Consider the following 22,043-nt stretch of genomic DNA (forward strand, 5'->3'; position numbering starts at 1 on the left):
GATGGATGGATGGATGGATGGATGGATGGATGGATGGATGGATGGATGGATAGACAGGTAGATACATACATACATACATAGATATAGATATATAAAATAATTAAATGCATACTCTTTAGAAATTCATTAACCAGAATAAAATCACTGGCAATCTGAAGGAACCTTTTATAACAGTTCTATTGTTCGTAACACCTAACACGAGGGCTCAGAGGAAACTCATCATGACTCAGACTAGGTTCTAGCAATTAAATAACTAATAGTTTGTGCTTGAGTGAAGGAAGCTAACGTGTCTCCCCTTCTGTGACTTCTCCCTTCACCAAACCATATCCAGTAACTTTTGGTCTAGAACAAGCATTTACTAGGCTGGTTCTCTCTGTCACAGCTAAGGTTCAAATGTCCATCCAGCCCACACCTTTCCTCAACCTGGGGCCTTGTTCTTTGTCCCCATGTTTATCCATTCTTGGACAGTTCATTCTACCTCAGTTGAACATCTGCTTCATTACACCTTTTGAGGACCTCATGGTGGCTGGCCAAGCCAAGAGATACTAGACCTCCTAATATTAAGCCTGCACAGACAGTTCTCTTTCTAGCCATCTGGCTAATCCATCATCTTGTAACATATTCTTGAAAATACTTTTTCCTGGCCATTGTATGTGACTGTTGGTGCTTGTTAGTCCTTCCCCTTCTTAGGATGGCTCCAGCTTGTTTTTTTTGTTGTTGTTGTTGGTATTGTTTTTTAAGTATTTGGACTACCTACAGATGCCTATATCCACTGTTCCCTATACACAGAGGAGAAAAACGCATTCAGAAATGATATTATATGCAGATATATAGAACATATAATCCATATTGGTCAACGGTCCCAAACTTTTTGAAATTAATCTGCTAATCTGTTGCAGCAGCAATAGAAAACTAATACATATGTATTTGATCTAGTCTATTCTGTTGTATTCAAAAACTCTTTTTTACATGTGAAGCAGTACAGCTTAGCAGTTATAAGCCAGATTCAGAAGCTAGACTGCTAGGGTTCAGATCTAGGTTCTGAATTTATTAACTGTGTAACCTAAGTTAGGAACTTCATCTCACTATGCCTGAGTTTTCTCATCTGTAAAATGGAATAACAACAGTGTCTATCAGACAATTGTCAGTGAGATTTAAATGAGTGAACATACATGCAAATGCACAGAACAGTGCCCGCTATGTGGTAAGCACATTTTCCACATAAGACAGGGCATCAGCTATTCTCTAAGGAACCCTTTTTTAATAAAAAACATTATTAGCAGGAAAAACTTGTGCAGTGGGGGCACATAGCATGAGGACTGGTGATAAGTACCTGAGAGCCTTGCTTGGCCTCTGTATGTTTTCTTTTTTTCTTTTTTTTTTTCAGAGACAGAGTTTCACTCTGTAGCCCAAGCTGGAGTGTGGTGGCACAATCCCAGCTCACTGCAATCTCCGCCTCTGGGACTTAAGCAACTCTCGTGCCTCAACCTCCTGTGTAGCTGGGACTACAGGCAGGCACAACTATGCCCAGCTACTTTTTTGCATTTTAATAGAGATGAGGTTTCACCATGTGGTGATCCACCTGCCTTGGCCTCCCAAAGTGCAGGGATTACAGGTGTGAGCCACCGTGCCCGGCCCTCTGTAGGTATTTTTTAAGCCTTAAGTTCACAAAGACATTTCTACTTACACATTATCAAGTCCTTTCTCGTTTTAATTTTTAAGTTCCTCTATATATGTCATGCCTGTTTGGATTTTTAAACTTCTTATCCAAACTATAATTATACCCATCCCACCTCTTCTGTGCCTCATCAACCCTACTGGTTCCCACTTTACTGACCATGGGAATAACTGAAAGAATAAATAAGTAAATAAGATCTAATTACTTGGGCTGATTCTATGAATTTCTAACTTCTATTGGCTAACTTTTACTACATTTTAACCATAAGTAACCTTTGAATGTAAGTCTTACTACTTTTGAAGAGGCAGTAAAATGTCAGGGCTGGGACCAGTGAGAGAAGAGGATGGATTCTGAACAAAATTTAAGGGATACCAAAAAACTCATTAATCAAGACAAATATTTTAATGCAATAGTTTTTTAAAATTGCATTTTAAAAATCCAAAGAATCCATGATGAGCAATATGAAATTTTTAAATATTAGTGTTCTGCTGAACCATATGGGAACCAGAGGGGAAAAAAAGGGAACCAAAGGGGAAAACATGCGTTTTCTACGTATTTTTAATTTTTTTTTTTTTTTACAGAACATTAAAGTAGCTGAAAAATGTAAAGTTGGGTGTATTAAAACACACAGCATTATATATTTTATCTATAACAAAGAATGTATTATAATATTATTTTCCTGGCTCAGAACAAAGCAAATTCATCAGTAATATTTTCAAAATCTGGCCGGGCACGGTGGCTCAAGCCTGTAATCCCAGCACTTTGGGAGGCCGAGGCGGGTGGATCACGAGGTCAGGAGATCGAGACCATCCTGGTCAACATGGTGAAACCCCGTCTCTACTAAAAATGCAAAAAAAACATTGGCTGGGCATGGTGGCGCGTGCCTGTAATCCCAGCTACTGAGGAGGTTGAGGCAGGAGAATTGCCTGAACCCAGTAGGCGGAGGTTGCGGTGAGCCGAGATAGCGCCATTGCACTCCAGCCTGGGTAACAAGGGTGAAACTCCGTCTCAAAAAAAAAAGAAAAATTTCAAAATCTATTTCTTTGCTTCTCATTTTCAAGTGTGAGAGTTGTCACATTTGACAATTTCTATTTGACCAAGTAACAATCTTTTAAAGATCTTTTAATAACATTTTTAAGGCCAGGAGATCATACAGGTACCTCTAACCTAAAACTTTTAACACTATAAAATCTTTTCCTATTTATTTTTAATTTTTTTTAAACCTCCTTCTCAATATCATGCTTCAAACCAAATTGCAAACAATGCAGTACACCATCAGCATCAAGCAAGGAGCAAGAAAGAGAGAAACTCCCTCTGGGCTGCTGGTATGCCAAGCCTGCTAGATGAGGCCAGTAGAATAGAAACAGAGAATTTCCTGGCACTACAACATCCACACTAAGCGTGAGAAGCAGCATTCCATTAAAAATTTGAAATTAACATAAATTAGCTCAAAATGGACCAAAGACCTAAACTACAGAACTGGTAGATGAAAACACAGACTTTGGGTTAGGCAAACATTTGTTACACATGACACCAAAAGCACAATCCATACAAGAAAAAATTGATTAACTGAATTTCTTCAAAATTAAAAACTCGAACACAATTTTTTTTAATGGGCAATAGATTTGAACTTCACCAAAGACGACAAAGAAAAAACACATAAAAAGGTACTTAAGATTATTAGTCGATGAGATACCACTATCACTAAAATAAAAAAACTGACCATAACAAGTGTTGAAGAGAACCTGGAGTAAGTGGAACTCTTACACTGCTGGTAGGAATATAAAATGGTAAAACGACTTTGGATAACAGTCTAGTAGTTAAACATACACTGTTACATGGTTCAGCCATTCCACTCCCAAGAGATAGGAAAGCATATGTTGACAGAAAGACTTCTACACAAATGTTTATAGTAGCTTTATTTATAACAGGCCCAAATGCTAGAAACAATCCAAATGACCATCAACAAGTGAATAAATCATGGAATTATGGTATATCCACACAATGGAATAATGTACTACTCAGAAATAAGAATGAGCTATTAATTCATGAAATAATGTAAATAAACTTCAAAATATGCCAAGTGAAAGAAGCCAAACAAAGAATAGTATGATTCTACTTATGTAAGACTCTAGAAAATGCAAGCTAGTCTATAAGGGCCAGAAAAGCAGATCAGTGGTTGCCTAGGGACTGGGGGGGTTGGGGTGGGGGTTAGAAAAGATGGGAGAGCGGGATTATCAAGAGGAATGAGGAAACTTTCAGGGGTAGTACCTATGTTCATTACCTTGTTGGTAGTAATGATTTCACAGGTGTATACCTATGTCAAAATTTACCAAAAGGTACATTTTAAATATATGTAGTTCACTGCGTATCAATTGTTAACCACTCCCCACAGAGATACTTTTTAATATAAAATAAAAGATCAGGCAACCTGGAAGTGATTGGCTCAAAGATCAGGAGAATGGAGGACATGGTCAGACAGAGATCAGGGTCTGAAGCCACAGAGGCACAGAGGACTGGGCGTGGGGGCTGATGGTTAACTTGGCATGAAGGAAAAGGACTAGGGGAAAACAAAGCCATGGGGGTGGAGGGAAGGTAAGTGAGCAGGGGGTCAGAAGACATGGCAGCAACCAGGAGGTAGAAGGTGGCATGTAAAAGGGACAGAGGTTTTCACAGAGGGAATTGTGGCTGATGTCTGGAATTGGCATGGGAGGAAAGAAAGACCATGATCTCACCCCTATTACTGAGGGAAACAGAGGAGCTTCAGACAAAAGTCAGGTTTCAGGTGGTCAAGGAGGTGAAAGAAAGAGGTTGAGGCTTCAGGGCTATTGTTTAAAGCAAGAAGACAACCAGAGGGCAAAATACAAAGAAGTGCCTGGGAGGAAAAGAAACACAGAGCAGTGATGGTGAAAGCACCCTGAGATGGCATGGAAAGACACCAAGTGAGCCGGCCCCCATGCTGCCAGGGGCATTAGTTCCAGACATCCCCTGGTGAACATGGATGCATGTGGGGTCCCTGATTTCACCCAGTCTAGTTGTGATACACTTCTGGTGGTGTCCTAGTGTGAAGTGCACAGGGAAGCCCTGCTCTCTCAGGAAGAGTGAACTATGGTATGGTCTGACTGAGGGGACCAGGGAAAGCTGCCAGACTCAAGCTCCCAAGGAAAGGTTAGGACCTGGTGGGCACAAGGGAACTTGAGAAATGAGACTGGTCAGAGGCCGTGTTCACATCCCAGGCAATATGGGGCCACTGGTTAGTCCCAGGCACAAAGCCAGGAATACACTTAAAAAGTCAAAAACAAATTTTCAGCTTAGTTATGCCCTTGGTTTTTACACTATGTATATTAAAAACCTAGATGAACAAAATAGATTAATGACTCATAAAAAACATATGAGGTATTACACATGTGTGAATTTTCCAATAACTGAGTCCCACTCCTTTAAACCTAGGGATTATTCATTTTCAGCATTTTTTATATAAAACAACTCTAGTACAAAATATATCCTTTTGCCAACCTGACAATTATGAGTCTGGGCATAGCACTGTATACTCAGTGAGATAGCAAACTTGCTTTCCAGAGGCTCCTGAGCAGTAAGCCTTCTTAAAGTGAACACACATATAACTTAAGTCCTGTGTTGATGATGCATGGGCACATGAACGGGTGCTGCAGCCTGACTTTATACCAAATATCCCTGGTTTGCTGCCAGTGCCATTCTTTGCCATTGCCTCACTCTCTGTCAGTTCTAATTATTGCCCAGAGATAAGATGTCAAGCAGTCATCTTTATCCACCATGATTTACTGGCCTAAAAAAATGACTTCAGAAAAAAATTGATAAACAATGTTTTATTTTATAGTCAGTAATGGTAATGGAAATTTACAAATAGTTGAGTTGTAAATTAGCACACAATGCAGAGCTCATGAGTATTGTGCCAGCCACTGCCCTGGTCATCTTGCTCTCCAAACATCACTTGAAGAAATATCTCCACATGCTTGGAATAATGAACCTGTGTTCATTTCACATTGCGAAGCTTAGAGTTCAAACATGTTTCCTCATTCAACGATTTAAAGCAAGAAGCCAGCCATTAAAAACCAAAACAAAGAGAAACCACAGACTATCCCTTCCCTCTAAAAGTAGTTTTAAGAGAAATAGAATGTCTCTGTTTTCTACAGACAAAAGAAAATGACGTGATAAGAAACAGACTTCAAGCATTGTGGTGGTTGATGTTTCAAATTATTTTCTTCCTTCTCAGGATAACATGTGGTTTTGAGACTCACAGAATATAGCAGTTGCCCTTATTTTAGGTTTCTCTGCTCAGTGACAATGTCATTTGCTGTGTGGGACAAGAAGCATACTACATTAGTGATGTATAACCAGAACTTTAAGGTTCTAACCCAACATTTCAGAGTACCCTGTCCTCGACCAGCTGCAATAACATTTAATTAGTAAGACATTAGCATAGGAGTGTTCTTCCTAGTAGTTAACGAATATTTGCTACCCAGAACGTCAGGCACTGGCTGGTGAGAAGGCCCCTGCCTAAGACTCAGAGGTTTTGTAGAAGTCAGGATGCCAATGCTGAGCACATATTTAAAGCACATTCCTTTCCTTTGATACCTGGTATTTCCCTATAGTTTCTTAGTTTCTACAGCTAACTTGGTCAAGACCTGGAGTGATAAATGGTAACAGTTTTAGGAAATCCAAATAAACTGGAAATAAATAGGTACAGTAAGGTATATATGCATATAATTACAAATCCATAATCTCCTATGGACCACTTCAAAATCGAAAAGACTATTATGAAAACTGAAGGTTTTCTGTATAAGTCGTTAGTGTATAGGACTTGATCTGAATTCATATGCTGGCAACACCTGAATAAGGCTATTTTGTGTGTGGATATTCCACTAATGGTGCATATTCTCATCTTAAGCTACATAAATAATAACTTGCTTAGTTGAGGTGGGTGGCTGCCCAGACCCATGGAAGTGTTATGCTAAGATTGTGTTGATGTTCTAAATTATTTGCTTCATTGTACATCAACGCACCACATTGCCATTCTAAAGTCTGAAAATGCCCGATTCCAAAGCACATCTAGTAAAGATCATTGTAGAAGAGATGTGGACCTGTGTAAACACCAATTTCTACCCAATCTGATTAATCATGCAAAAATATATTTGTCTCAAAAGAACCTGTTTGACCCTAAGTATATATATAAGCATCAGCAATAAACATGGATAATTTTACGTACAAATGCTCATACTTCAGCATTATGAAATATGATTCATTCTGACCACTTTATAGCAACAGCTTGCTCTCGCACCAGATAAATAACACATACTGCTATTTGATGGCTCATGCAACTCAGTATTTGGCAATTGCAATTGAGGCATCGGAGGCCTCCAGTCATTGTTCTTGCTAAGACCCTGCCAAACTGGGTAAAAAGCTACTAGTACCAGCAATTGTAGCCAGTTTATGTGGTATTAGGCAGAATTAAAATAATACTACACACTGCCTAGCAGACACATAAAGTTTCACAACACAAATGCAAATTAATTTTCACACATAGTTCTAATAAGTTTATTCATGCTGAAAAGGGCCTACTAATCTTCACAATTCTAAAGTGCTATCTAAGTAAATGAGTATAGTTTTCATACAAATGATATAAACAAAATTGAAGGATTATATGCAGCACAGATGAAAAATACTGCACGCAGTTATTTCTCATTGTCAGCCATTCCTACTGTACCACGGAACACCGCAAATCCCCATGATGTCTCTTTAGATTATACCTTACATTTAAATTTTTATTTTTTCTATAATTTAAAAACACAAGCTCAAAGGCTCAATTAAGCAGAAATGCAACAGACAACTCTCTAAAATTTAAAGGAAAACTTTCTTTGTGTATTTGCAATATTTAAAGATAAAGGCGCTATCTTAAAATAATGATTTACATATTTGGTTCAATTGATGTATTTAGTATATACACTTTGCTTTCTTTAAATTTAGAACATATAACTTCAAATAATTCAATTTCCATAAGAGTCAATTCCATTTTTCACATAAATAATCCTAAATTTAGGATTTGGAATTTTGGAATATTCACTGATCATTCCATTCTTTCAAGTTCCACAACTTTGTACATATTGATCTCTCACCCAGAAAACCCTTTCCACACTGCACCTGTTCATCTTTCAAGGCTCAGATCAAAGTTACCTCTCTTGAAGACTTCCTCAATTCCTCTGAAAAGAATTATTCAACTTTTCTTTTTTGCTACCAGCATACTTCTTTCACAGAGACAATTTTGCTGTAATTATTTCCCGTATCTATACCAACTGGGCAAAAGGCCTATACAAGAATGGTGCTATATTCTTAGTTTCTGTCCCAGAACTTTGCACACAAATGTCTCTCCCTCAATAAATATTTTAATGAATGAATGATCAAACAGAGTTATATACCATCATAAGGTCATGCTCTCCACAAATACGATCATCTGGTAAGAAAACTTGTAGGAAATGCTAGACTCTTGTATGGCAGAGAATTGAAGGAGGCACTTTTTAAAACAGAAGGCAGAATTCAAAATAGATTTCACAGAATTACTCCAGCTGTGCTGTGTATATTCAAGTGGGATGAGATGTTAGATGTTAAAAGCTGGACAGAAAAGGCAGCTGTGGTAACTTGCTTTATTTCAAGTTTCCTCTCAATGCCACATCCTAAGGCATTCAAAGAGGTTAATTTTGAGTCAGTGATACAGGCTTAAAGAACAATAATTCTCTTGGCTGTGCATGGTGGCTCACACCTGAAATCCCAGCACTTTGGAGAGCCAAAGCATGTGGATTGCTTGAGGCCAGGAGTTCAAGACCAGCCTGGCCAACATGGTGAAACTCCGTCTCTATTAAAAATACAAAACAAATTAGCCAGGCAACATGGTGTGCGTCTGTAATCCCAGCTACCTGGGAGGCCGTGGCAGAAGAATTGAGGGTGCAATGGGCCAAAATCGCACCAATGCACTCCAGCCTGGGCAGCAGAGTGAGACTTCATTAAAAAAAAAAAAAAAAAAGAATTTTCTTAAACTTATTTAAGAAAAATACTCAAACTTCATGTACACAAGAATCCCACAGGTCCCGAGTTAAAAATACACATTACTGTGATTCAGGAGGTCTGGCTGGGGCCTGAGATTCTGCATCTCTAACAAGCTTCTGGGTGAGGCTTATGCTGCTAGTCTATAAACTATACTCTAAGGAGCACACAGAGGAAGAGATAGACATATTTGTCTCCAAAGTCAGGGTGGGACTTGTCTTCATTTCATTACCATAATACCATACCCTTATTAATATTCCTTTCTATAAGCTATGTTGATGACATCAATTATATGAAACATTACTGAACATTCAACTGGAAGAAATTCATATTACTAAAAAAAATTTAATTGTTCTTACCTATACTCTGGTAATGCCATCGAAAAAAAATTCGTTCAGGTAGAAACTGCAGTATTTTCTATTAAAAAAAGATATAAAAAAATAAACAAAAAATGAAATTATACATTTTCATTAACAGGCCCATATTACTTGCAATATATAAGTTCTAGAAGAAGAAAACTGTTTACAATAACATAAACACTGCACTTTATGCTGTATTCTCATGGACAGTTTCTTTCACTTGCCACAGGCAAGCTTCCTTACCTGAATGTTTTAAAGAGATCATTGTCCCAAGTTTAATTCCCTCCAAAAGAAAACAAGAGAAAACCTAAAATGTTAATTTTATCTTAATTGAATAATAGCCCTTTCTTAAATATTGAAAGAATAATTTCCCAAATGACAGATTCCCCAGGTTTCTTCTTTTTCACCATCTCCTTCCCATTTTCATTGTAATCACTATTAGTCTCTGGACAAAGAACAGGATTGGGAAAAAAAGTGAAAACAAAGAGGATGAGACTGTAAACAATTCAGTAAGACAAGAAAATGAAATTGGTGGCAAGAATTTCATTAAATTAATGGCCGAAAAATATTAATAAGTTTTTGAATTATAGTTAAGAATAACCACAAACTTTTAGAAGCTTTTTTTTTTTTTTTTTTTTTTTGTAGAGTCCATATATATGAGATCCCACAGTATCCTTCATTTTTTTTTTCTTTGAGACAAACTTGTTCTGTTGCTCGGGCTGGAGCGTAATGGTGTTATTTCAGCTCACTGCAACCTCTGCCTCCCAGGTTCAAGTGATTCTCCTTGCATGAGTCTCCCAAGTAGCTAGGATTACAGGTGCCTACCACCATGCCCAGCTAATTTTTGTATTTTTAGTAAAGACAGGGTTTCGCCATGTTGGCCAGGCTGGTTTTGAACTCCTGACCTCAGGTGATCTCCCAAAGTGCTCGGATTACAGCTGTGAGCCACCATGCCCAGCCCCACGCAGTATCTTTCTGTGCCGGGCTTATTTCACTTGGCAACAATGCCCTTCAGGTTCAACATATTGTCACAAGTCACAGCATTTCCTTTTATAAGGCTGAACAGTATTTCATTGTGTATTCATACCACATTTTCTGTATCCATTCATCTACTGATGGACACTTAGGTTGTTTCCATATCTCGACTACTGTGACTAACACTGCAATAAATATGGGATTGCAGATATCTCTTCTGCATACTGATTTCAATTCCTTGAGACATAAAGCCAGAACTGGGATTGGTGGGTCATGTGGTAATTTTATTTCTAGTTTTCTTGCGGAATTTCCATACTATTCTCCATAATGGCTGCACTAATTTACACTCCCACCAACAGTATACCAGCATTTCCTTTTCTCTATATCCTTGCCAACACTTGCTACCTGTCATCTTTTTGATAACAGTAATTCTAACAGATGTGAGATGATACCTCACTGTGATCTTAATTTGCATTTTCCTGATGATTAGTGATGTCAAACTTTTTTTCATAAACTTCTTGGCCAAATATATGTATGTATTATTTTGAGAAAGTTTATTCAAGTCACCTTATCTTTTAAGTCCATAACTCTGAAAGGTATCTCATATCTGGTATTACTACATGGTAATTCTGACTTACACTCAAACATGCTCACACACATTCCAAATCCCATTCAGTGAAAAATACCTACACACCAGACAATAGGCTTCACTCATGAAAAATAAAATAGATATAAATAAATATAGTCCTTCCAAGATTTCATGATTAGTTTGCAAAAAAGATAAAGAGTAACATTTAGCAAAAAAAAAAAAAAAAATTAAAAATTAAAAAAACCCTGACAGACGTTTGTATAAAATATTACAGAAGTAAGGAGGAAAGTGCTTCACCCAAGCAGGGGCTTCACAGAATGCTTCCTTGAAACGAGGACACTTGAGCTGAGACTTAGATGAATTAAATTCACCTAGTGAATAGCAACAGAAGGAAGACCATGGGGGAACGCTAGGAGGCAAAGACAGCTTGGTGCCTTACAGAAACCACAGCAGCAGAAGGGTCAGTATGGCTGGTAGGTGGTGAGAAGGGGAGAAGATGGGCCTGGAGAGGCAAGCGAGGCTGGGAGCTTAATGTTCTCAAGGAAGCAGTGTGGTCCCTGAATTGGTTCCAGCTAGAGGTAAACTGGAGGCAGCTGAGAGGGTGGCAGAGACAATCACTGAAGAGAAACAATGGTAGCATTTCAAAGGAGAAATAAGAAGGCCTGGACCAAAATCTGCCAGGTAAAGAGAACATATAATAGTAATAAGCAAGAGGTTAAATTGTCAAGATAAATGGGTAGAGGGGCTGTGGTAAATGGAGGTCTCCAGCATGGCTCCCAGTGGCTTAGTAGATGGCAACACTTTTATCCAAGAGATGAAATCCAGATGGAATCTTAGATGCAAGGAGAATAAACATGTCAAGATTGATTGTTGACATCCTGGCATTTGAGGGTCAACGGTCGACCTTACTAGAGATGTTCTTTTAGGCAAATGTGTAAATGGGTCTGGAGTACAGGGGTAGGATTTGGATGGCCACAGATATGGGTAGCAGCTGAAGCTGTGTGTATATGACAGGTGTCTTTTGAGAGAATTTAAAATAAGACAAGGTGAAGTTCTGGAGGTATCCATGAGCTGAGGGAGCTCTGCTAAGAAGGTAAAATTAAGGTAAAGCAGAAGCTAAAGGCTAACATGCTCAAATCCAAGGAGAAATATCTGATGTGTCAGCTGTTTGTATGCTTATTTATTGTAAAGATGAGAAACATTTAAGAGTATTTATATGCACAACTAGTTCTAAAAAGTTAAACATATTACAAACATGGGGAAATGAATGTCACATAACGAAATGACTTCAATATTAAATCAAGTGAGCTCAATGTTAATCTCTTGCCTTGAGAACACACAACTTTTGTAAGCCAGACACCAAATGCCAGGCATGACAGATCCATCTGTAAATTTTACAGAACTAAATGGCTGTTTCAGGGTAAAAAAAAAACAACAACAAAATAAGTCTTCCCCTTGCAATATGCACTAACATGAATTTTAGATGAACAACACAAAAAAAAAGAAGCTAAATATAAAAACTGAGTTGTTGTGTTTTGTCAAGTAACATTAAAAGGGAATAAGTAAAACAGCTCTCTACAGAGTATCTTAATAAGAACCCAGGTGAGCACTGTCTTACCAACAGAATCTAAACCCAAACATCCCCATGAGCACATAGGATCAAGAACCCACAGAGCTGGGTTACAACCTACAGGAAAAAACCACAAGCAAAGAAGTTAAAACAAGAAATGCAAAGACTCTGGAACTGAGAATAAAGACAAGGGTCCCAGGACTTAGGCTGCCAGGCCAAATGAGCAACTCCAGGGCCAAAAATAAGCACAATCCAGAGATGGCTTGGGGAGCACCAGACTCGAGAGATGAAGACAGCCTGCACCACCTGCGTCTAAGTTTTATGGTTCTTTAACTCAAAATTTCTCTTAACAGAAAAACTTACTATACATCTTAATTTAGTATCTTTGATTAAAAAAATTAATGATAATGGCAAGCTGAGTTTTCTGGAAAACATGGTACAATGAGGACTTAGGAGTACAAATGGCCTATTGAGGACTAACACCTGTGAAAGGGAAAAGCCAGCAGCAAGACTGGACAGGGGAGCCTCAGACAACAAGGTGGAGCTGACAAATCTCTGCCGGCCCAGTGGAAGCTCCACAGCAAAGAAGAGAGGAGTCCAGCGTGACAAGAAATGACGAGGTCCTTGTACTACTGCCTCTGGCAGTTACTGGCTTGGGGCCATGATGAGAAGAGTGTGACCGGGGATGGAAAGCTAAAGGTGTGAAGGGCTGGAAGCCATCAGCTAACGCCACTCCTTGTAGCTGGGCAGCACATTCTTTCCTGAAGGGGAATATGTGCAGCCCATCTCTATGTGTGCCACAATATTCTTCAAATTATTAATCAGAATATACTCATCACATTAGTATGCTGAAGCACTGAGAGAGGGGTCCCCTACTTCAGCGATATGGCCTTTCTACTGGCACTGTTTCTCAACAGCTGGCTGCTACCTCATGTTGATGGAAGCCTGGTCCCACTGAGCTCTCCCCATCCTCTCTGCGCCTCTTTCCATGCAGTTCACTCAGCCTGGGCAAATGGCACAGCAGTGACTTGGTGTCCTATCATCTCACACATTCTCCTTTAAGGGACGTGGCAGCCCAGCTACAACCCAGGATCATATTCTGATCCCATCTTGCCAAGTAAACAGTTCACATAGGAAATGCTGAGGAAATTTAAGATTCAGAATAGATCTATCTTGGATTAGATGAATGCTTGACATACACACTGTTCTTCAGACATTTAATTTAGTCAGGAAACTAATTTGGCAGTGAAAATCATGCTTTTTAGTTTTCCAGAACACATACTGGTCTTCTTGATTTTGTTTTCTTTTGTTAGTACACAACAAAGAAAAGCACAGAATATAGCAAGATGATGTGTGTCTAGATGCTTGGATACTATCAGTGTGCCACAAAAGTAATTTCCAACTTATTCTGAGGTCAGGCATATCATTATCACCACTTCTGGGTAAGTTTTCAGATTTACAAAATGGATGGACTTTAAAAACACTCAAAAATAAACTCAGTAAGATTTGGATATGAAATGCATGCCCAGTATCTGAGCTACTAAGAATATTCCCAAATGGACAAAATCTCACACAACAATTCAAAGGCTGAAAAATTACCCACACTGATGCTTCTTTTTGTACCCAAATATCGCAAAGGCCATTGTTTAAAGTCTATAAGGTCAATAAAAATAAAGCTCAACACAACTGTCTAAGTTTAAATGCTAAGCCTGTCCCTCAAAGTCCTAGAAGAAGCCACTTTTACTCGGGCAAATACAATCCAGCATTGCTTCTACTGCAGCCATTATTCTAAGCTATACTGCTGTGAATGCCACATAAGCTATTGACATCTTGTTTGTAGTTTCACTAGAGAGTAAAATAAAATAAAATAAAAAAAACAAGAAAGCCACACAGTGTGAATAAATATTACTTTTCTGAAAAACACATGGCTCTATTTAATGCTCAGTGCTCAGCTGCATCTATATGGTAATCCATTACAGTACACTCGAAATCGAAATTAGGTATTACTACTGATCAGCACATCAGGGAATCTGTCATTCTTTTAACTGATTATCCATAGTTCTTTTTTTCCTCAGAACCTACTGCATGACCAGGAATAATGTGAAATGTAAGCTGGAGTCTACACAAGATGCTATCATCTACTTTGTAACTGCTGGTCTTCTTTTGATTTGTGTGGGAAATGTTTTTTAAATTATTATCAGATGATTGCAACATAGCCCAGTGGATTCACACTTGATTTCAATTTCACTTAGGAAGTTAGGACGGTAAAGAATGAAGAAAATACTACATACAACTCATGGGAAGGTAATCAACTAAAACAATGACCAATTAACATATTACACCTGAAGACAGAGTGTGGGGAGCACCCTTCCCTAAACCAGCTGCAGGACAGAAGAGCTCCGGGTAAAGAAAATGCTGACCTGGAAGAAAACAGAAGATCTGGTTTAAAAGAACAGAGGTCTTAGTTACTTGACCCTTGGAATAATAAATATGCAGAAAATTTTTATTGAGAACTGGGCAGTTCGGTTTAAAGAAAACATTCTATGAATGCCTGTGCTACAAGTATAGTCTGATTTCAGAAGGACCCATGTGCATAGGAGCCCAGCTGCATAGATGCTTCCACGGAGACCTACAGAGAGGGGAACTTGATCATTTGCTGTCTTGGGCCTGGCCACTCACCTCTTACTATAATGACTCAACTCTTTCATGTAGACAGAATATTTGCCTTGAACACTTCCTTTTTTTTTTTTTTTTTTTTTTTTTAGATGGAGTTTCGCTCTGTGGCCATGCTGGGGTGCAGTGGCGAGATCTCGGCTCATTGCAAGCTCCGCCTCCTGGGTTCCTGCCTCAGCCTCCAGAGTAGCTGGGACTACAGGCGAGCACCACCACACCCAGCTAATTTTTGTATTTTTAGTAGAGACAGGGTTTCACCATGTTGGCTAGGATGATCTCCATCTCTTGACCTCATAGTCCACCTACCTTGGTCTCCCAAAATGCTGGGATTACAGGCGTGAGCCACTGTGCCCAGGCACACTTTCTTATTAACATTGTAACAAAATGTTTTTTGAGGACCTGCTATATGTTTGAAGTTAAAAGAAAGTTATTCTAGAGCTGAAAGTCTTTTAGCCACAGACCTCCCTTCTTCAATATACCCTACACAATTCATATTCCAGCAAATATAGAGATTAATCAAAATAATCCAAAAACAAGGGTGTCGGGACATAAACACTGACAGTGAGCTATATTTACATAATTAGAGTTAATATGACTATAAAAAAGAATACATCCTGAAACAACTAACATAAGACAACTTCCTTAAAATAGTATAATAAAATAATCTGAGTGGCAACAACGGTGGCAAGAAGATGAACAAGTTCTATACCTTGAAAGATGATGACACTGGGGACCATGCTCAGAATGAAGAAAACAGCACACAGAAAGATGGAGAGAAGGCAAAAACAGAACAAGACAAGAATCAGAGCAGCAGCAAGAGGAAAGCTGTTATCCCTGGACCAGTAGGGCATCCCCTATAGTACAACTACATTTTCTAGTATTCCAGGAGAACCCCCAGCCATCCCCCCAGCTCACAGAGATGCAAACAGAATATCAAACAGATTGGTTGGGCGCGGTGGCTCACGCCTGTAATCCCAGCACTTTGGGAGACTGAGGCAGGCAGATTACTTTCCAGCAGTTCGAGACAAGCCTGGCAAACATGGCAAAACCCAGTCTCTACTAAAAATACAAAAACTAGCTGGGGGTCATGGTGGCACACACCTATAATTCCAGCTACCTCACTTGAGCCTGGGAGGCGGAGGTTGCAGTGAGCAGATATTGCACCACCGCACTCCAGCCTAGGCAACAGAGCGAGACTCTGTCTTGAAAAAAGAAAAAAAAAAAAAGTATCAAACAGATAAATACCTTTGCCTTTGTGAGTTCTTAGTGATTTAATGGAGCCCTGAGAGTTCATTCATGCCTGTATTTATATTATGATGTTTATTTACCTTTCTAGTAACCTATTTAAAATTCTGGTTTCCTTGGTTGACTGACTTGAGTCTCCAAGACCAGATTTGTTCATTCTTAGGCTTCTCCCTAGACATCCCTATTGAACGTGTAGGTATCAACAAATAAGAGAATTGTAGAGTTGATCAGAAGAGCTTACAAAAGTACAGGTCTGGTATTTTTATTTAGCAGATATTTATGGAGTCCTTACTACATTCAAAGTGTCATGGAGAATACGAATGCTTATAGTATATGGCATTTATCCTCACATAAGTTTGACAGTAAAGTGAAAAGTAAAGTCTGAAAGTTTTATATTGAAGAATCTCCCATTAAGGGTTTGGCTGTGTTCGTAATCATGCACAAAATATCTTTTTCCTGTGTTCAGAAAGAAAATGAAATCTCTAATAATTGCTTTTGTGGGTACTGCCAGTACAGAGAGCCTAGGCTATGTCTCATCTCCCTCCCAAGTGACTTGGCTTGTGTAGCCCAAGAATCTGCCTGCAACTAACATCATTCTTACTGAACAAAGGTTATCATGTACCTCCTGTGTGCTATACCTTTTTGATTCCTGAGCAGAATCAAATGAAAGGTTTGTCATTTTCTTGAAATTATTGAGGTATTAGCCCTGTTTAAATGTGTAAAATAGACAAGAATATTCTAATAGACAGGAAACATTACAATAAACTACTAAAGAAAAAATAATATAAAATTAATAATCTATGTATAAACTGCATAAAATAGTTGAGAAGTACAAAAGACATATGGAGTTAAAGTGAAAGCATGGAGTTAAAGAATAAAGCATGAATTCTGCTTTATTCTTTTTTTTTTTTTTTTTTGAGGCAGGGTCTTGCTCTGTTGCCCAGGCTGGAAAGCAATGACGCAGTCTTGGCTCACTGCAACCTCTGCCTCCCAGGCTCAAGTGATTCTTGTGCCTCAGCCTCCTGAGTAGTTTGGATTACAGGCATGTGCCATCACACCCAGCTAATTTTTGTATTTTTTAGTAGAGACGAGGTTTCTCTATGTTGGTCAGGCTAGTCTCGAACTCTTGGCCTCAAGTAATCCACCCACCTTGGCCTCCCAAAGTGCTGGGATTACAGGCATGAGCCACCATGCCTGGCCGAAATACTGCTTTATTCTTGATATCAGAAGAAAATGAATGCACACAGTATTGTTAATTTAAAGACAGTTATTGGAATGAAAATAGGAAGTGTACCTTCCAAATTACAAAGCATATTTCATAAAGCCAAAATCAGTGACCTCTCCCCAAAAAATGTTAGAAGAAAAGCTAAAACCAAGTGCAATGGGCATCAGAATATACAGATGTGTACTGGTTATCACACACAAAAGGTAGTAAGTATAAGCAGGTTAAATTCCCCTACCAAAGACAAAGTCCATCAGAGGCAGCTTTCAAACACAGAAGGACTGACAATAAAATACAGAAAAGGAGGCTCACATGCACACACACCATACAAAGCAATATTAGTATCAAGTGAAAAAGTTTTCAGGGGGACAAAGAGAATTATTTCAAATAGGTTAAATACGTAATTTACGATATCCCTATAATACTTACTAATCTTTATAAAACAAATAACATAGCATGAAAATAAAACAATGAAGGCATACTCAATTAAAACAACTTTTAGAAACTAAAAGGGAAAAATACTTTTTAAATGGGAGATATTAACACACACTATCTTAGAGAAATAAAATAGGCAATACAGTGTAATACAGAAGATTTGAATATAGTTATAGCAAAACTAGTTTAACAGCCATATATCAAATATTGAACTTCACAGAATTCAACATCTGTGAAACACTTACGAAGCTATTTTTCTAAGCCATGCAAATAAATCCCTAAAATTAAGTGTTACACAGGTCACAAGCAAACTCAATACACTGGAAGTCCACCATCAAGAGTTGTGGATTCTAAATACTCAAGTTAAAAAAAAAAAACAGTAATTCTCAATTACTTGTGGATTTTAACTCTTGAATTAAACTGATTATAAACTAAAAATAATCAACAATATGATTTACATATAACAAAAGTTGGTCAAAGCTGAAATAAGAGACAAATCCACATACTTGAATTTTCTATAATGTAAGAACTAAGTTTTACACTCAAAAAATTGAAGAAAAAAACAGTTTTATTAAAGAAGAAATCAATAAAAATAAAAGTAAAAATCACTTATATGATGAAATTATCACCAAGCACTGTTAATCACTAAGCTATAGACAGTTGAACTGGTAGTACTGCAGGTAATTAAATATCCTCTGAATCAAACATTTATTTATTTAATTCATTAAAAATACTCTTATTAAACACAAATTCTGTGCCAGGTACCATGTGGAGATCAAAAATAGATAAAGCCACCATTCCTGCTCTAAAACCTAGAGCCCTCAAAGGGAAAAGGTAAGAAAATCAGGGATGTCAGTACATGCACAAGCAAGTGAAGACAGACAAGGCGTACTCCCACAGGGAGAACACCCTTGAACTGAAATCCTGAAGGACAACAGGGGTGAGCCAGGCAAGGAAGAGCATTTCAGGCAGACTAAACAGCAGCAAAAAATGAAAAGCCTTGATGCTTGTTTAGGGACCTGTAAGAGGCTGCCAGTGAGGGCAAAGACAGGTGATAAGGGTTAGAGAAGGAGGCAGAGACCAGACAAAGAAAGTTCTGAAGGCTGTACTGGGAGGTGTGACTTTTGTCCTAAAGGCGATAATTACATCACACAGACAGCATCTGAAGTGAGTGAGGGAGAAAGAAGGGGTAGAAGATCACAGACCAAAAGACTACTTAGCAGGATACTCCAGTGGTGGGGAAACTGAGGCTCTGAACACAGTCTCAGGTAGTAGACAGAAGAGAATATCAAAGAGTACCAGAACAAAATATACAGAGCCATGGAGGGAGAAAAATACTATCAATAATGAACAAAATAGACAGACTGATGTTTTTTACAGCAGTCCTCCCTTATCCTAGGAGGATATGTTTCAAGACTCCCAAGGCATGCCTGAAACCATAGATATATAAACCCTATATACACTGTGCACAAATTTCTTTTTCGTTCTCTATAATTTCATGGAATATTCATTCTTACTGTAGATCTTAGCAATCTCAGCATATAATTTTTTTCTTTCTTATTAAGTCAAGAACTTTCACCTTTTCACTTAAAGGAAGCACTGTATAGCTTCTCCTTGGCATAGCTGATTGCCAGCATCACTATTCTTGTGTTTTGGAGCCATCAGTATCATTATTATTTTTGAGACAAAGTCTCACTCCGTCGCCCAGGCTGGAGCACAGTGGCACAATCTCCGCTCACTGTAACCTCTGCCTGGGTTCAAGTGATTCTCAAGCCTCAGCCTCCTGAGTAGCTGGGATTACAGCAGCACACCACAACACCTGGCTAATTTTTGTATTTTTAGTAGAGATGGGGTTTCATCATGTTGGCCAGGCTGGCCTCAAACTCCTGGCCTCAAGCAATCCGCCTGGCCTCAGCCTCCCAAAGTGCTGGGATTACAGGCATGAGCCACCATTCCCAGCCTGGAGCCATTATTGAGTAAAATAAGGGTTACCTGAACACAAGCACTGTGATATCACAACAGCTTATCTGATAACTGGGACCACTACGAAGTGACTGATGGATGGCTAGCATCTACAGCATGGATCCACTGGACAAAAGAATGATTCACATCCCAGGCAGAATGGAGCAGAATGGTGAGAGATTTCACCACACAACTCATGAAATTTAAAACTTATGAATGGTTTATTTCTTTAATTTTCCATTTAATGTTTTCGGACCCTGGCTGACCACGAGTAAGCAAAACCCCAGAAGGTGAAACTGCAGATAAGGGAGACTACTGTATTAAGTACTAAAATGTGTTCAAAATGTTTTTATTAGGTACAAAAAATGCAACATTCAAAACCTTGGAAGGGCAGGCACTTATCAGATTTCAAGGTTATTTTTCACTTAGCTTAGGATCATGCAAAGGTCTAATCTCTTTGTCAAGAAAAAAATCACATTGCACTGGACTCTATTTTTAATGACAGAATGAACATTCAGTGACCTTCACAAATTCCCAAATTAGTAGCATATAATTCTACCTGTAATATGTGGATTTTGCCCTGAATAAAGCATTCACTAAAACGGATTCAAAAGGAGTCTTCTTTTCACAAAAGTAACTTACATAGGAGATCTCAGTCACAACCACATCTGCCATGCTAGTCTTCGTTTCATGCAAGTTTCTATTTTCTGCCTGAAAACTACTGCATTTTTCTGATCTCTTCAGTTTTGGTACTAACACTAGTTGGCCATCTTTTTTATATCATTTTTTTAGGGGAAATAATCACTCCCAGACTGTTTCTACGTAAGTGATGAGTAGAGAATAACAAAGCCCCAGTAAGATGCCACTATTTGGTTCCTACCACCCCATAAATTCAGAGGATTTAAATTCCTGCCTCAGCAAAATTAGAAAGCATTGTACACCTGCAGGTTGGCTTGGGACTGGCCACCCTGTCAAATTCATTCACTAAGTTCCCAAGGCCTGCAGGAAGAGCCAGTCCACGGAAGGCTTTAAGCCAGACCCTTCCAACCTGTATAGTGTCACAAACTACATCAAACACTAGATGTCACTCTGTAACAGCCACCACACTACACATTCAAACAGAAAATAAGTAACAGATTTATGATAGCAAGTTTTTGTACAACTGTCTCCTAAAGGTATATATTAATTGAAAAAAAAAACCCAAAGTGCATTAACAGATTAATTTTAATTCAAAAGAAAAGAGCTCTCTACATGTCTCCTGCTATTCTAACAATAAATACCCATGCTCAAGTTTCATTGTGAATTTCCCCTGTCTTTAGTCCTAATGCAGTTTCTACTATCTGCCCTTAAAAGATTCTTGGAAGCATTTTTGCTAGTACTGCCTTCCACAGATCTCCTCCTGAGAGTGTCAGTTACCAACAAGTCAAGTGGCACACTATGTGAAAGAGGCCAGCCTGCCAGGAAGCTCAGGGCATCTGGGCTGCAACAGATAGCCACAAGAATGTAATTTCAGACTTCCACAAACATCTTATCTCCAGCGTCCCTTCCTCCAAGGTGATCTGAGTAATGTGGTAATATCTTGTTGGGTCAATCCCAAGTTTCTCACCTGTAAGTCTTGATGCAAGAGGGAGACTGCAGTCTTTAATACTGAATTCTGATACTAAACTATCCACTGAAACTGACTCTTTTCAATTCAAACACTTGTCTAATTCAAATTAACATTTTGTAATAGGATAATCACATTTTAATCATAAACAGTGCATACAAAGATTCTCCAAAATGGACCACATGTTTATATTTCGTTCCCACCTTCCAGTTTGTAGGGATCACAGACATTTCTTTCACAAGCAAAATCAGACACCAGAATAGCTACATGCTATAGAGATAAAAGATCTCAGTCCTGTGTTTTATTATTTCCCCAGTATCCAGTACAGGAGATAGCACTGAGCAGCAATTATAGAGCTAATTCACCACCACAAGCAACATGTGAGACCAGTACAAAAGGGTGCCTTGGCCACTTGGCCATCTACTGTGATCCCTGCAGAGCAAGGCTCAAGGAAAGATCACACTATGCCATAACAATAATGTTATCATTTGGGGTTGTTCCCAACCAAGGGTTCAACATCAGTAAAAGTCATAAGTATGGTGAGCATTATAAAGAAAGCCAGATGATTACACACCTCTATTATCATTTAAATATAGCCCCATGTCATAAATGTGACCCAATACCCTAATCATGATAACCAGTGACATTCATTCTG

General features: G+C 38.6%; 1 protein-coding gene across 12 annotated transcripts in view; it reads right to left on the reverse strand.

Moving 5' to 3' along the window:
• The window catches only part of RALGAPA2 (Ral GTPase activating protein catalytic subunit alpha 2), a 333,808-nt gene that overhangs the window by 269,559 nt on the left and 42,206 nt on the right, over positions 1 to 22,043 (reverse strand). For all 12 annotated transcript variants that reach the window (XM_032248229.1, XM_032248227.1, XM_032248225.1 and 9 more), the window contains one exon: positions 9,112 to 9,169. In XM_032248229.1, coding sequence (XP_032104120.1) covers positions 9,112 to 9,169 — 58 coding nt within the window. The remainder of the gene's footprint in view (positions 1 to 9,111; positions 9,170 to 22,043) is intronic.

This window comes from Sapajus apella, unplaced genomic scaffold (genome assembly GCF_009761245.1).
Source record: "Sapajus apella isolate SASKATOON/1434 unplaced genomic scaffold, GSC_monkey_1.0 scaffold65, whole genome shotgun sequence".
NCBI classification, from domain to species: domain Eukaryota; kingdom Metazoa; phylum Chordata; class Mammalia; order Primates; family Cebidae; genus Sapajus; species Sapajus apella.